The sequence below is a fragment of the Nanorana parkeri genome, unplaced genomic scaffold (assembly GCF_000935625.1).
Source record: "Nanorana parkeri isolate BGI_ZX_2015 unplaced genomic scaffold, ASM93562v1 scaffold163, whole genome shotgun sequence".
NCBI lineage: Eukaryota > Metazoa > Chordata > Amphibia > Anura > Dicroglossidae > Nanorana > Nanorana parkeri.
The window spans coordinates 1,589,356-1,604,477 of NW_017306431.1; the positions used below are offsets into that span (position 1 = coordinate 1,589,356).

At 44.8% G+C, this 15,122-nt stretch overlaps 1 protein-coding gene across 3 annotated transcripts in view; it reads left to right on the top strand.

The window, feature by feature from the left end:
• The window catches only part of MAPK8IP1 (mitogen-activated protein kinase 8 interacting protein 1), a 65,096-nt gene that overhangs the window by 39,753 nt on the left and 10,221 nt on the right, over positions 1-15,122 (top strand). For all 3 annotated transcript variants that reach the window (XM_018554539.1, XM_018554540.1, XM_018554541.1), the window contains exons 3-5: positions 295-519; positions 12,044-12,125; positions 14,095-14,910. In XM_018554539.1, coding sequence (XP_018410041.1) covers positions 295-519; positions 12,044-12,125; positions 14,095-14,910 — 1,123 coding nt within the window. The remainder of the gene's footprint in view (positions 1-294; positions 520-12,043; positions 12,126-14,094; positions 14,911-15,122) is intronic.

Sequence of the window (15,122 nt, forward strand, 5' to 3'; positions counted from 1 at the left end):
TTTTTTTTTTTTTCCCATGCAGTTGCTCTCCTCCACCAGTTGCTCATCCGTCCCCTCTGTCACTCATCCTCTCTGTTCATCACGCTTCTGCTCCATTCAATTGTGCTTTGCTATTACAGTGACACTTTTGCTCCTTGGGGACATTTTAACATTGCCCCCTCTCTGCTTTCCCCCTCTCCAGGCAGTCATGCTTTTCACCCTTCCATCCCTGCTCACCCTCCCAGCAGCAGATGATGTCACTGTGTGTCCCTCTCCCTCCCCCTGGTCCCATGACTCTGTCTCCTGATCCCCCAGAGCCGCCTGCGTGCTGAGCCTGGTCCTGCCCCGGGAGGGGGGGGAGCTGCCAGTCGGATCCAGACGGAGATGCTGCAGCTGGACCTGATCGATGCTGGCCAGATCTCCGAAGAGGAGATGCGACCCTCTGTGGACCCCAAGAAATTTCTGCCTCCATCGATGGACACCTACAGACCCAAGAGGCCTACCACGCTGAACCTGTTCCCACAGGCCCCGCGCACACAGGTAAGGAGCCGCTCTGGGCTGTGATTGGTCAAAAAAATGTCTGTACATACTTTGTCCTGTATGCCAACAACTATGTAAAGGGTAATATACTCTCTGCTGTATATTATAAGGATATTGGGGTTCATGGGGTTGGATGAGTATGAGATCATAGAACTCCAAGGTAAATTTTAATTTACAGGATGATGTATCCTTTGCCGTAACTCATAGGGATTGAATCAGGGGTTCAGAGATCCTAGAAATACATAAGGGTGCAGGCTGAATATACTAAAGGTAACAGAAGTCCTTGCCGAATCATATTGCTAAATAGTATGGGGGTACACGATTGCCGCTGACCATATACATCGCATCCTGATTATACAATCTCCTTTTAGGTCTAGCAACAGCTATGTAGGGCAAGGGCCTAAGTGATCAGATCCAAACTCATCGGATTGTTAACATAACCAGTCACATTACATGGTTGTTGGTAAATCCAAAGCGAGCCAGACTGATTGTACAAACTGTTTAAGATCTACCAACAACTATGGAGAATGAGAGGCTCTGTATCCTCTGCTGTAACTCATACGTCTTGAATGAGGAATTTAGAGATCCTAGAAATACGTAAAGGATGCAACCTGGATATACCTATATAAAAGTAACAGAAGTCTTTGCTGAATCATATTGCGCAATAGTTTGGGGGTACGTGATTGCTTATAATACTCCGAGATTACCTAAGATGCTATATTTGTTTCAAACCCTACCTATACATCTACCTAGTCACTATTTGAGCACCCTTAAATCGGTTATAGGGCGATATGTTTGGAGACGAGCTTCCGCCAGGATTGCATATAGAACCCTCACTCTGGCTAGGACAGAGGGAGGCCTAGCATTACCAGATCTTACCCTGTATTACCAAGCTGTAGCACTCAATAGGGTGCTAGATTGGCATCATCACTGTAAAAGTAAATCGTGGGTGAAGATAGAAGAAACTCTCTTAGGACAACCCCTACTGAGTACATGTTGGACACCCAGGTCCCTATGGCAAAAGGAACCTGGGATATCCCCTCTGACTGATCATACTCTTAATATCTGGGATAAGTTGTATGTGGATTTGAATGGCCAGTATAATTCACCATTAATACCCTTAACAGGCAATAACTACTTCCCACCGGGGAAGCATAATAGTGGATTTCTACACTGGACCACATCATCTATATTGAGACTGTTCCAGGTTCAAAATGGAACACAGCTTTACTCTTTACAGCATTTTAGAGAACAGTGGGGGACGTATCCATTAGACTCATGGAGATATAGACAGTTAGACCACTTTATACTTAACCTACCGAAACCGTTACGATCTATTACGGAGCTTACTCCCATGGAAAGTTTATGTGCCATGGAGGTTGCCCCGAAACATGGCATCTCCCAAGTGTATACGATTATTCTTAGGCTCAACTCACAGGAGTTTCCTACATACTTGGCACAATGGGAACGTGAGCTTCAAATTACCTGGACGACACATAGTAAAGAGCAAATTGTACGGGTCAACTCTATGTTGTCGGTCAGTGCTTTAGTGACGGACAAGATGTTTCGCTTTTTGGCTAGATGGTATTATAGCCCGGAAAGGATACATAAAATGCACACATCTAGGCCGAGTGCCTGTTGGAGGGGGTGTGGAGAAGTGGGTACTTACTTACACATATGGTGGACTTGTCCCAAATTGGTACCGTTTTGGTTGCAAGTGATAGATAGTATTAGATGTGTGCAGTGGCGTAACAACCGTGGGGGCAGCAGGGGCGCGGGCCCCGGGCGAAAAGTGAAGGGGGGGCGCCGGCCGAAAGTGACATTTTCCTGCCGTTTTGTCGGCGCGGCCGTGATTCCTTTCATCCCCGCTGGGACACAGAGCAGTGCCCAGCAGGGATGAAAGGAATCAGAGAGAAAATGACAGCCGGCCGAGCGCTGCGGGACGAGCGCTGTGAGCGATTTAATGAATAATAATAAATAAATTAATTGGAATAATACTCCGAGATGAAAGTTGGCTATATACATTACAACCTGTGTATACAATATCCTTTGGGTCTACCAACAGCTATGTAGGGCAGGGGCCTACCTGACTAGATCAAAAGTCAATGGATTGCTAAGGTACGCTGTCACATTATATGGTTGTTGGTCAATCCAAAAACAGCCATAAACTTTGCAATCTGATTGTAAAATCCAATTTAGGTCTACCAACAGCTATCTAGGGCAAGGGTGTATGTGATTGGATAGAAACTCAATAGATTGTTAAGGTAAACTGTCACATAACATGGTTGTTGGTGTCTGATTGGATTGTAACTCAACTTAAAGGAGAACTATGAGGTGAGTGCTTTTCACTCACCTCATAGTTCTAGCCGACCTGTGACAATGAGACTGTCACAGGTCGGCTCAGTAGATCGGGAGGTGAGCGAACATATACCGGCGTTCGCTCACCTCTCGATCCAGTCACGGCTCTCTGGGGAGGGGCTGGATTCCCCCCTCCAATCTGCCAGCGCTGACTGGCGGATCGGACGGGGCGTGTACAGCTGGCTCTGCCTCTAGATAGGCAGAGCCAGCTGTCACTCACGCAGCTGGGCGGATCTCGACATCGATGTCGGGATCCGCTCCGGCTGCTGCGTCTCAGTATACCGCGAGCTGTAGCTCGCGGTATACTGAGCTTAGGGTAACGGGAGGACGCTAGTTTGTGTCCTCCCGTTACCCTAAGGAGAACTATGGGGAAAAGCCCTGACCCCATAGTTCTCCTTTAACCCTAAGGTAGGCCATCTTAAAGTTGTTGATAAATCTAAAGGTAGGTAGCCATACAGCCTGCAATGTGATTGTGCAAACTCCTTTAGATCTACCAGCAACTATGTAGAACAAGAGCCGTCCTGACTGGATACAAATAGAATGGAATGTTTAGGTAGGGCTACATAGTTTTTGTATATCTAAAGGAGGATTTTATAGTGACTTTACAATGATATTGTAACATATGCGTGTAACATATGCGATGTTAAAAGTGGTTGTACAGTCAGATTGTAACGTGTATAGCCAGCTGTAGGCAAAGACTGGCCTTAAGCATTGCAGATGTGGAAGCTATCCATGAGATTTTGATGATAAAGTGACATGAAGTTGAACAGTCCACTCACAGTTTCCATCATATTCTGCGTCCCAGCAGCAAAAAGACACTGGCAGGGGCGTAACTATAGCCATAGCAGCCCAGGCGACTGCCTACAGAGCCTGGGGGTGGAAGGGGGCCACATTAGGTTGTTGAGGCAAATTAAACATACAACATGTGAAGATAACACAGTACTGTATCATTAAGGGTTGCAGTGGTAGGAGTTGACGACAACTCTAATTCTATAAAGTCTATAAAGTCAAACCCCCTCTTATCTTGCCTGCTTTGAGGAAGGGGGAGCAGATCTAAAAAAAAAAAAGAGGTAAAAAAGTATTGACTGTGAAGGTGGGGAGGGTTCAAAAAGGCCAGAAGGGTTCAAGAGGGTTCATCACACCTGGAGTGATGAGGTTGCCTGCTTCTTGCACCGCCTATGGAGCCGAGGTCTACCAGGGAACTCATCTTGTCGCAATCTATGCCCATAAATATCAGTCTTCCTTAAAGTGGATCTTTTGAACCCTAGCCACCTTCACAGCCAATCGTTTTATTTTTTGTCTGGCCCGCCCCCCTCCCTCCATTTTACTGTATAGGACTGAAATATCCATTAAGATAGATAGGGGGTTAACATGAGAGTGAACCCTTCAGATCAAAAGAAGCAGCCATCTTAGATTTTCTTGTTGGAACATTTCTGCAGAAGCAGTTGTCCTGCTTTCCTTGCACTGCACGTCCACCACAAGGTACCACTGGTCTGGATAAGTGGAGATGATTGCAGCGGAACCCAGCAGCCCATGATCTAAGCAAACGTGGGCAGATTTCTCATTGTCTGTTGTTCTAGGTGAGAGGCCTGCCTGTATATGACCATTGCATTGGCAAAAATACTGTCTCTGGGTTTAATTGGCAATCTGATCCCACTAAGTCTGCAGGTAATAACACAAACTGGAAGTCATAGCCACCTTTTCTGTTTGTATCAACTACAATGTAATTGGGATAATAAGGCCACATATAGCCAGTCACAATACTGGTATCTGCCTTTTGCTTTGAGTATTCACACCTATGGTTTGCTGCACATGGGTCGGTCTACCCAGAACCATTGTTTAAAGCATATCCAAAGCACCCCCAAAAATGTAATATATTATGGCTTACTGGTCCTTTGTTTCCTTTATTTACACCTGGTGAACCTGCCAGTAATATATTTTCTGTCCCAGGGTGACAACACTCACTGTGGTGTATCTAAGGAGGAGCAGCTCTGTCACCCTAGGATGCTCTCCTGATTTGAGCTACAAACACCATCTCCTTTCCTCATCACCAATACATAGTGAGGGGGTGTTTTGTAGTTCCCAGAAATTAGCTGGGAAAGCTGATAACCTTATGTTTTTAAAGGAACACATTTCTGTGCTCACTCATATGGTCCGGATGCAGGAACATTTGCAAATAAGCTCACTGGCACAAAGCAGCTCACAAACAAAACAGGGTTCCTTTTTGGGTATGAAGAAGTGACTCAATGTTCAAAGCAAAAGGTTAAAGCGTCCAAACGTGCCTTTAATTCACAATATAATCAAACAAAAAACGGCCAATGCATTTCACGGGGCAACAGCACTTCCACTCCTCTGTATCCCTGATGAAGGAGGAGTGTTGCACCTGAAGCGTGTTGGCTGGTTTTTGTTTGATCAAATTGTGAACAGTTAAAGGCACTTTTGGGGTCTTTCACCTTTTGGTTTGGCGCACTTTATTTCTGAACACTGAGGATTGTATCAGATATCAGTTCAGTACAGTACAGAGGAAATTACAAGGGCACTGGAATTCTGGCAAGATCTACAGGCTCTGTATACAAAATGAAGACAGTCCAATACCAAAGGACCCCTGGACTCTAATGTGTGTTTATTGGTATAAAAATATTATACAGCAGTCATATCAGAAGCCTCTTCACACGTTTTGCACTCACATGTACTCTCATAAGGCCAAAGGTATTTATCTGTACCAGCAAAAACTGTATTTCACCTGAAAAAAGAAAACAAATGCAGCCACCACATCCAAGGACTGGTAAACTGCAATAGATGACAGTATAGTTCTTGGCTTTGGATATACTTTTGGTATTGGTAGATGCTGGAGAGTTAAACCACCTGATAGTTTCTTCTGTCTTGTAGGGACCCTCTTGGTGAGGTCTCTGTGTTGAGTTTCTGCCCAATGGGAAGGGTTCCTACTATATCCAAAATATATAAGCCCACCGGTCCTTCCAACTCTTCCTTGTTCTTGTGTATCTTTACTACTGCTGCAAATTGGTAGGTTGTAGTGGATCTGCACATGGAATCTGAACCAACTAAGAGATTCTTTCCACCAATAGTCCATGGAAGCCATATCTCAAGATATCTTCTGCAAATAATTCTTACATGCTCAGAATTTACAAGTCCAGTCTAAGAGAAATGTGTAATAATGCGGCAAAGTTAAGAGCTTTTAAGGTATCAGAAACACCACTGATATAGCACAGAAGTAGGTTAAGATGACATCTTTATTTTATACAAAAATATAAAAGAAAATTCGATTGTGCATAATAAAACACTTAAAACAGTGATCCTTCCTTCATATTGTGGCATACAATCGAGACCTCCCTTATAAAGATACCGGCAATATTGATTACTTATCCAAAGAACATGTAGAGTCCAAAAAATGCGATATTATCATGATGTCATCATGGTATCAAGGGGTGCCAATATTCCTCAACGCGTTTTGGGCCCAATATAGGGGCTTCTTCAGGAGTAAGGAAGAAGATACTCTATATAGATAGATATACATGAAAGTATACAAATATGTCATATTATGTAACATAGTAGAATCCTTTATCTAAAGGTGAGGAACTTCTGAACTGCTGTGGACATGGTAATTAAGTAAAAAAAAAAAGTGGGAAGGCTTTTTATTCTAGAAGAGACATACTATGTCCAATGTGTATAGTCAACTTTAGGGTAGCCATAGATTGGCAGATGTCCCCTTAGAACAATGGATGGGGAAACATTTGCTGTCCTCGATCACCCAGTAACCCGAGGTTAACTGGGTCCTGGACTTCAAGTCCCAGCAGCCCTTGCCATTCTTACCACTGCTGTGGATGGGGAGTCATTTAGCTTCATAGCACTGATTGACAAGGGAGACCGCAAGCATGCTGTGTGTTGGCACAACCACCTATACCTTGTTTCCCATGGACCATGACACCACTGCTGCATTGCAAGTCAGGGCATTAATGTTGTCCCAATGCAATGGGGTTTAAATGGCTCATGAGGATTAGGGAAGATCTTTTCTATCCTGGACCTGACCTTGTGCTAAAAATTGGTTGGAAACATAAAATTATATATTGAGGAACAAAGGGACCCTAACACTGACCCTTAGTTTATAAACAGTCACGTGATCTTTTTGTCAGGACTGATCTTTGGATCACTGGCATGGGCGTAACTAGAAATCACAGGGCCCCATAGAAAAATTTTGTATGGGGCCCCGTGATTGCTAGTTATGCCACTTGCAGAGCCCCAGCGGAGAGTGACCCTGCAGAGCCCACCATAGACTCTCTATAGTGGGCTCTGCAGGGTCTGAGATCTCTTACCTGTCAGCGCCTCTGTGGTCGCTGGGCCCCGACTCCTGTTCCGTCCCCGGGCCAGCCTCCTCTGCTATCGATGGGCCCCGCCTTCTCTTACATCACTGGCCCCACCTGCTCTTAGGTCGCTGGCCAGTGATGTAAGAGGAGGCGGGCCCCGCCTCCTCCATTCGGAACACCGCCCTCATCTGCCGCAGCGGCTGTCTGTCACTGACACAGCTCCGCAGCGGCTATGAGGGAATATGCGCCGTGGCCGCTTCTGAGCTGTGTCTGTGACAGCCAGCACCCCCACATGCCATAGCGGCCCTGGCCGGGCCCCCCTGTGCCCGGGCCTCATAGCGGCTGCCTGGGTCGCTATGGCGATTGTTACGCCACTGATCACTGGGCACTTTTGATAAACAAAAGATTAGGGTTAATATTAGGCTAGTGTTGGGGCTGTGTCAATTAGCTTTTTGTTTGTGCCAGAACTGCATCTCTCCCCCATACAAGTCAAGAGCAAACCAAAAATTTTTTGAAGCAGGTTGATGCAGCTTAGGAGGTCAAATGCAGGTTGGAAGGCCAAGTGCAGGTCAAACAGAGCTGTGATGGAACTTTGAATGGCTTACAAAGCCTCTCAAACTGAATGCAATCGCCATTTGCCCATTGACACTAGCCCTTAGGGTAAGGGTTAGGGTAAGGGTTAGTATTTTGTTTAGCATTAGGGTTAGTGCTTGGGCAAGGGTTGGCATTTGGTTAGCATTAGTGCTAGGGTAAGGGTTAGCCTGCCTTCTGAACTACAACTCAATGCCTGAACAATGTAACATTATCATCGCTTGCTGGAAGCAATGCATGATGGGATGTAGAGTCTTGAGAAATGGAGATTGCATCATATCGAGCAGCAGGGAAAGAGATGCAAAGCACACTGGGAATCCAGGATGTAGTTGAAAGTGATGGGCAGACGAAAGGCAGCACTCACTACCTAAAAGGGATTGGCTGCGGTCACTGTACGGTTGACCATTTTCAGACTGACTACCTTGGCAAAAGTCGATTTAAAGATCGACTTTTGTGCCACGAAATGGTGCAGAAAGGACTTTGCCAAAATTAGATTGTATGGCCAGCTTTGGAAATTCACAGGTCTCAGGAGTAGGGTTTTAGCAGTGACGTTTTTACTGGTCGCAGGCTTTATGTCACAGCACATCAGAATATCCCACGACAGACGCATCGTCCTCCTCGGGGTGTAATCTCGGCTAATAGTGAATGTGTAATCCTGTCAAGGGCTGCTAATGGGATGAGAGCAGGCAAATTACTTATCTCCCCCTATCTCTCTCAGTAACCTCCCGCCTGCTCCCTGGCCTATGACTTCCAGCCCCTTCCTTCTCTCCCTCTGTTTTTCCCCCCTTTTTCTGCTGTGTTGTCCATCGCTCACGGCTCCTTCTGCCCCATTAGCATTAGTTGCCATGGTTACAGCAGCCTGGAAATGACAGCTCAGGCCCTGTTGAGTCATCCGAGATTCCTCAGCCTGACACCATCCGTCACCCACTCCATTATCTGTATGTGACACAAAGGATCTCAGTGCTGGCCTTTCAGTGTGGGCGCATTGCTCACGCCAGCAATTTTTATTTCTTTTCTGTGGAGAACGTTCAGGCTGACTAATTATTGCAGGCCTCAGATAATGGGGTGCCTCTGAAGGGAGCCGACGCATCTCCTGTCATCATTCTTCCCTCTTTGACTTTTAAAGTGTATTTTCATTGATTTGGGATAACGCCTACCTTATATTTTGTTACATGCTTCCATTCACATAGCATATATATATATATATATATGTATATATATATATATATATGCACACACACACACAGCTGCTTACCATTATAAATTCTCTATGAAAATTCAGGACTAATAAATCCTATTTAGTTCTCACTTGCTATGCAACGTGTATGGAGGGCAGGGGAGACATATACTGTATATGTATAGGCCTATCTGTACTGTGATGGCACATTTTATTATCACTTGTAGACTAAATGTGCAGGCCCGTCTAACCTAAAAAAGGGTTAAAGATCTCAAGATATTGAATGGGATATAACCCTCCATTACGCTATCCAAGAGTAAAAAAAGTTTTGGCTTCAGTTGTACTATAGGTATCAGTGGGTAGAGGTGGGGGGCCGCAAGAGGACCTGCCACTTTGCCCCGAATTGGGTTAGGGGCTCTAACCCTTCCCCATGCCATTAGGGGTAATGTGATTAGATGATTCCTTCATTGACTTCTTTGAGGGGTTGGACAACCTTGTTTGAGTCCCAGGTTCTTTTCCTTCTGACACCGAGTCTCATTCTTTATGCTGCATTCTTCCTAATGGAAAATCTATGGAAAAGCAATAAAAGGGAAGAAAAAGACCAATGCAGCCCCGACATCTATTGATTAGGAGTCTCACTGCAATGTACATTTCTGCCCTTGGGTTTAGATAAGCTTTGAAGGTCGTTTTAGATTCAGCGTGCCTCGATGAGTTAAAGGTGATGTTTGCCTTTTTGGACCATGTTTCATGTTACACCCATATTCATGGTGTAAAATGAAACATGGTCACATTGCAACCTCTCCAGGGTTGCAATGTGACCATGTTTTAATGTGGCCATTCAAACTCAACATTGATGTTATTGATGTGACCCTGTTGCAATGTGACCATGACGGGATCTGTGAATGGAGAATGTACAAGTCCCCTCAGCCACAGCGGCAGATGGACTTGTAGTTCTCAGTGGACATCACTGCACTTGCAGTCCATTCATTCATACTCCAGTCCATGTTACTGTATGCCTATACATCAGTACAAACATGGGTGGGAAGAGTCTGCAGGAGCCATTGCCTGTAATCCGTTGATTATTTTTTCTCCTCTCCATGTTACTGAATGTCCATACCAAGGTGGATGGGAGGAATAATCTGCAGGAGCCAAAGCATTGCACCCGCCATCCACTGATCATTCTGCTTCCCATCCATGTTCCTGAGTGTCCATACAGAGCTGGACTGGAGGAAGAGTCTGCAGGAGCCAGAGCATTGCGTCTGCCATCTACTGATCATTCTTTCTCCTTTCCATGTTACTGAATGTCCGTACCTCAGTACAGACATGGGTGGGAAGAGCCTGCAGGAGTCAGAGCTTTGCACCCGTCATCCTCTGAACATTCTTCCTCCCATTCATGACACTGAATGTCTATACCGAGGTGGACAGGAGCAAGAGTCTGCAGGAGCCAGATCATTGCACCCTCCATCCATTGATTGCAGTTGTAATGCTTTACTGGCTCTAATGCAAAAACATAATATTTTTTTCCCCCCAAAAGTGGACCTTTCAAGCATCTTTTTTTGTCTTCTGTGTTTTTGCACAGCCGAGATCGCAGTTGCATAACATATTTGCACAATAAATAGTTGAGCGCCATTTGCTCTAGACAGGGCTGTTTTTGTAGGTTAGCAGTTTTCTCCCGGCAGGATCCCAGCATCTGCTAAATAGCATGCTGGGTGTTCAGACTGGCTGGCAGTCGGCCTGTCCTGCAGTGATCAGTGTACAGAAAGAGAATGGCCATTATTATGCAAACGGAGGGAGATGTGTGTACAATATCAATGCTTCTTATACTAGGAGGAAGACTTGCTGGAAAGATCAGAAAATGCAGCTCACAAGATCTAATGATTGAATAGACTTGGGTTTTATAACAGGTGTTGCTCATATGTATTATATGGCTTCTATTTTTCTTATCCGCAAATGACCATATCTAAAACATCATTCACCTGTAGTGTATAGAACATAAACAGCATTGTGCAAATAACTGAACACCGGACAAACAATCAGCAATCATTTTTAGTGTGCGTTTACTATCAAATATATTTTTTTACTTCGGAGTATATATTACCTCTCATGGAGATCACAGCACTCCCCCTGTCAATGCGTTCATCTGCTTTTTTCGGCGGAAGGTTGGCGCCATCTTCGTACAGGCATCTTCCAGGTTCAGCATCTTCTTCCTCTACCAAAATGATGGCTCAGAGATGACATAATGACAAAGGTCACCTTTTGATTCGCTACCAAGTTACAATGTTGCAGTTGATCACTGGAGAAGAGAAGATTGAGGAAATGCTTCCTCCTGCCTGCAGCGGACTGATGACATCATCTTAGCCTGGGCAGAGTCCCTGGACTCTAGGATTCTAAAGGTTGAGTTTACTTTTTAGGCCATGTTTCATGTTACAGCTATATCCTTTGACAGGATGTGTGAATGTATAATTATTATGAAGGATTTATAAAGCGCCAACAGTTTGCGCAGCGCTTTACAAAATGGAGGGAGACAGTACAGTTACAATACAATTTCAATACAGGCATAGGAGGGCCCTGCTTGTGAGAGCCCACAATCTAAGGCCCCGTTCACACTGAGCGATTTATCGCGCGGTAATCAGCGATATCGCGGATATTTACCGCGCGATATCGCTCTCCAATACATCTCAATGGGGCTCTGTCTGTCGCTGTCGCGGGTCGTGCATCGCTACAGCAGGACCCTTTTTGGAGCGGATTTTGCCGCGATTCTAGTCTTTTCAATGCAAGCATTTACGCCATATCGCGCGACAAACCGCACGATATCGCGCAAAATGCAAATCGCGCGACAAACGTGCGATTTGCGAATCGCTCAGTGTGAATGGGGCCTAATGGATGACGTATATTGGGACATGTCAGTTCTTTCATGCAGACTTGTAAGTTACTAATAGGTAAGTTATTTGATTTCAGCAAACTGATCTGATTTGACATATTGAGTTCTAATATTTGACCGCTAGATTGACTTCTAGTTCTTACACTCAAAGGTAGCTAAATTGTGACATCACATCCTGTCTGATTGATCTTTCAGGACACCTTGAATAACAACTCCCTGGGGAAGAAATACAGCTGGCAAGAAAGGGTGTCTCGCTCTTCCTCTCCACTAAAGACAGGTAAGTGTGATTATCTTCATCTTGTGTCTAAGTCATAGACCAGGGGTGGACAACTCTGGCCATCCAGTTGTTGTGGAACCTCAAGTCCCATGGGGCATTGCAAGACTCACAGTTACAGGCATGACTCCCAGAGGTAGAGGCATGTTGGGATTTGTATCTGAAGCTCAGCTGGAGGGCTATAGTTGCCCACCGCTGGCATAGACGAACTAGACAGTGGCCTAGAGTGCCACCAGCTGGAGAGGGCATCAGAGTGGAGTTTTATGGTATATCTGGAAAAATACAATGGAAATACAGTATTCACCTTTTGTTCTTTGAAAGAGAGGGAAACAGAACAATGCAAAGAGACGTTATCCCAGTAGATCTCACTGTATTGGGTCTTGTTGCTCACTTGTTCCAGTCCTTGTCTCCAATGTACTCCCAAAGAAGATACTTGCAGCATATTTTTTATATTTTTAAAGCAACAAAGGTAAAAACATTTAAAAACCGGGCAGCCTTACGACCATTTCATGTGTACTATACACGCTTTCTTAAAATCAAATGGCAAAGGCAAGCCCATTTGGCTCTGAAAAAGCTTGTATGGTAGACGTGAAATGTTTGTAAGGCCGTACAGCTTTTAAATGTTTGTAACCTTTGCTGCTTTTCAAATATAATAGAGTTGTATGCTGTGAGTGCCCTTGAAGTATGTTCTTTTGGAGTACATTATAGTCATGAGTGCTTGTTACTAGGCACTTCTCCTGCTGTAACAACAATTCCCCTCCACCACATCCTGCCCCAGAAGCTTTCTCCACCAACATTTCAGAGTAAGTTTTAACTTTGTGAAAGTCAATACTTGCACAGGGCTAACACACTAACTAAAAAGCCATTTCCCTCACATTATTGTATTCCTTTAGAGTGTGGGGGGCCACAAGAATCAAGGTTTGTGGTATGATATATGCATATGGGTGGAGTGTACTGGAGGGCAGGCATGGAAATGGTATGGGTGAGCCCTGGCGCCAGCAAATACCAAGCGTGTGCAACACTATTACAAAAAATTGAAGAAATTATGCTAGCCATACACGCGCTGATTTTGCATCCGATGGAGCATTGCATCCAATCATTTGATCGATCAGATGCTGAGTACAGTTGTGCAACTCAACAGCATGCTTGCCTGTATCAAATCTAATAATCTATGACTTTTAATACTGACTAGGGGGGAATTCTTTTTAGAAAAAAAAACATTTTCATGGCTTTTATGATTTTACACGCTTACTCTTCCATATTCTTGACATTGTATTAAATATAGAAATATGGAGATTAGCCACTAGAGGGAGCAAATACTCAATTTACAATCATTCTACCGTCCTTCTTAACAAATGTTAAGATAAAATATTAAAGTGACATTAAACCCTCAGATTTTTTAACATAAACCAATACTGTAATGTGTGCCTCATTGTAATCCATGGTTGTTTCCCTTCTCTTTGCTGCTCTTCCTTTTAAATCCTTATCTCTTCTCATGCTGGGGGAGAACTTCCATTTGCAGCTGAGTGCCTCTTCCTGTAGTGCTGGCTCAGGTTGCAAACCTACACACAGACACCATGTATCCATTCCTGAGACAAGGCAGTCTGCTGCAAAACAGAAGTTCTGCCCAGCATGGGAAGAGATGAGGATTTAAAAGGAAGAGCAGCAAAGAGAAGGGAAACAACTATGGATTACAGTAAGGCGCACATTACAGTATTGTTTTATGTTAAAACATCTGAGGGTTTAATGTCACTTTAACCACAAGAGAAGTACATTGTTTGCAATGAGTCAGCTGACTCATAGACTTGCATTGTGAGAAGGAGCAGTAAAGCACTTTGTCTCCCCTCTTTATTATTTAATTCTAGCTAATCCCTTTCACGTGCATTGCTGAAACCCATTAAAAAGATGACATATTCCCTCTAAAGGGACTTTGCAACATAGCTACTTATTATTCCTTTTCTATGATCTATAGGGGAGACAACACCATCCAATGAACACGTCTGTCTAAGTGATGAAGGAAACCCACCGGCTGTCACGCAGGATCGCGGGACATCGACAGACACCCCCTGCCGACGTAACAACGCCACCCAGGGTGCCAATGACCCCTCTGGGCGCTCCTCTGCCCGATCCCGCTTGGACCCTCATCGGGATCGAATCCGCTACCAGACTGATGTGCGACTAGAGCCCACGGAAGAAATATTCCTCACTCCAGTCCAGAGATGTTCAGATCCTCCAGAACCAGAAAGACCCTTCATATCACAGGCTGGACCCTGCCGAATGTCAGTCAGCTCAGATGCAGACATTAATGTCCGACCCCCCAACTCAGGCAGGCAGCAGCTGTCTATCAGTGAGGAAGAGGAGGAAGGAGAGGATGGGGTGGGGTATCTGGGTTGCCCCGGAAGAGTTGGTGGACCTCGGCGACTACAGAGGTCATCCGTCAGCTCGGACACCAGTGGACTATCTTATGACTCCGTCAAATACACGTTAGTGGTTGACGATAATGTACAGCTACAACTGGTCAGCCTGCGACAGTGTTATGCGGGGTACAGCGATGACAGCGACAGCGGCACTGTCTATGATAATTGTGTTTCCTCGCCTTATGAATCTGCCATTGGTGAGGAATATGAAGAAGAGGAAGAGGAACAGGAAGAGGTGGGGGCAACTGGGAGGGAAGGGAACAGGGTTCGAAGGTCCATGTGTCTCTCGGACACCTCCTCACCAGAAGCTGATGCCTCCTACTCTAAAAAGTTCCTCAACGTCTTCATGAATGGGCGGTCGCGATGTACGAGTGAGTTAACCATACAGAATATGGCCTGTACTCTTTGTTTTATCTATGTGTTTTGCATTTCCACACTGTGAGATTTTGTTTCTTTGTTTTTGAGAACACAAAAATACTTGTTTTATTTTTATTGATATGTTTTGAATGCGGGTTCATGCACACAAAAGGAGTGTTCTCTGGCTAGTGGCTGATTTATGAATGACTCACTTAGGCCCCGTTCA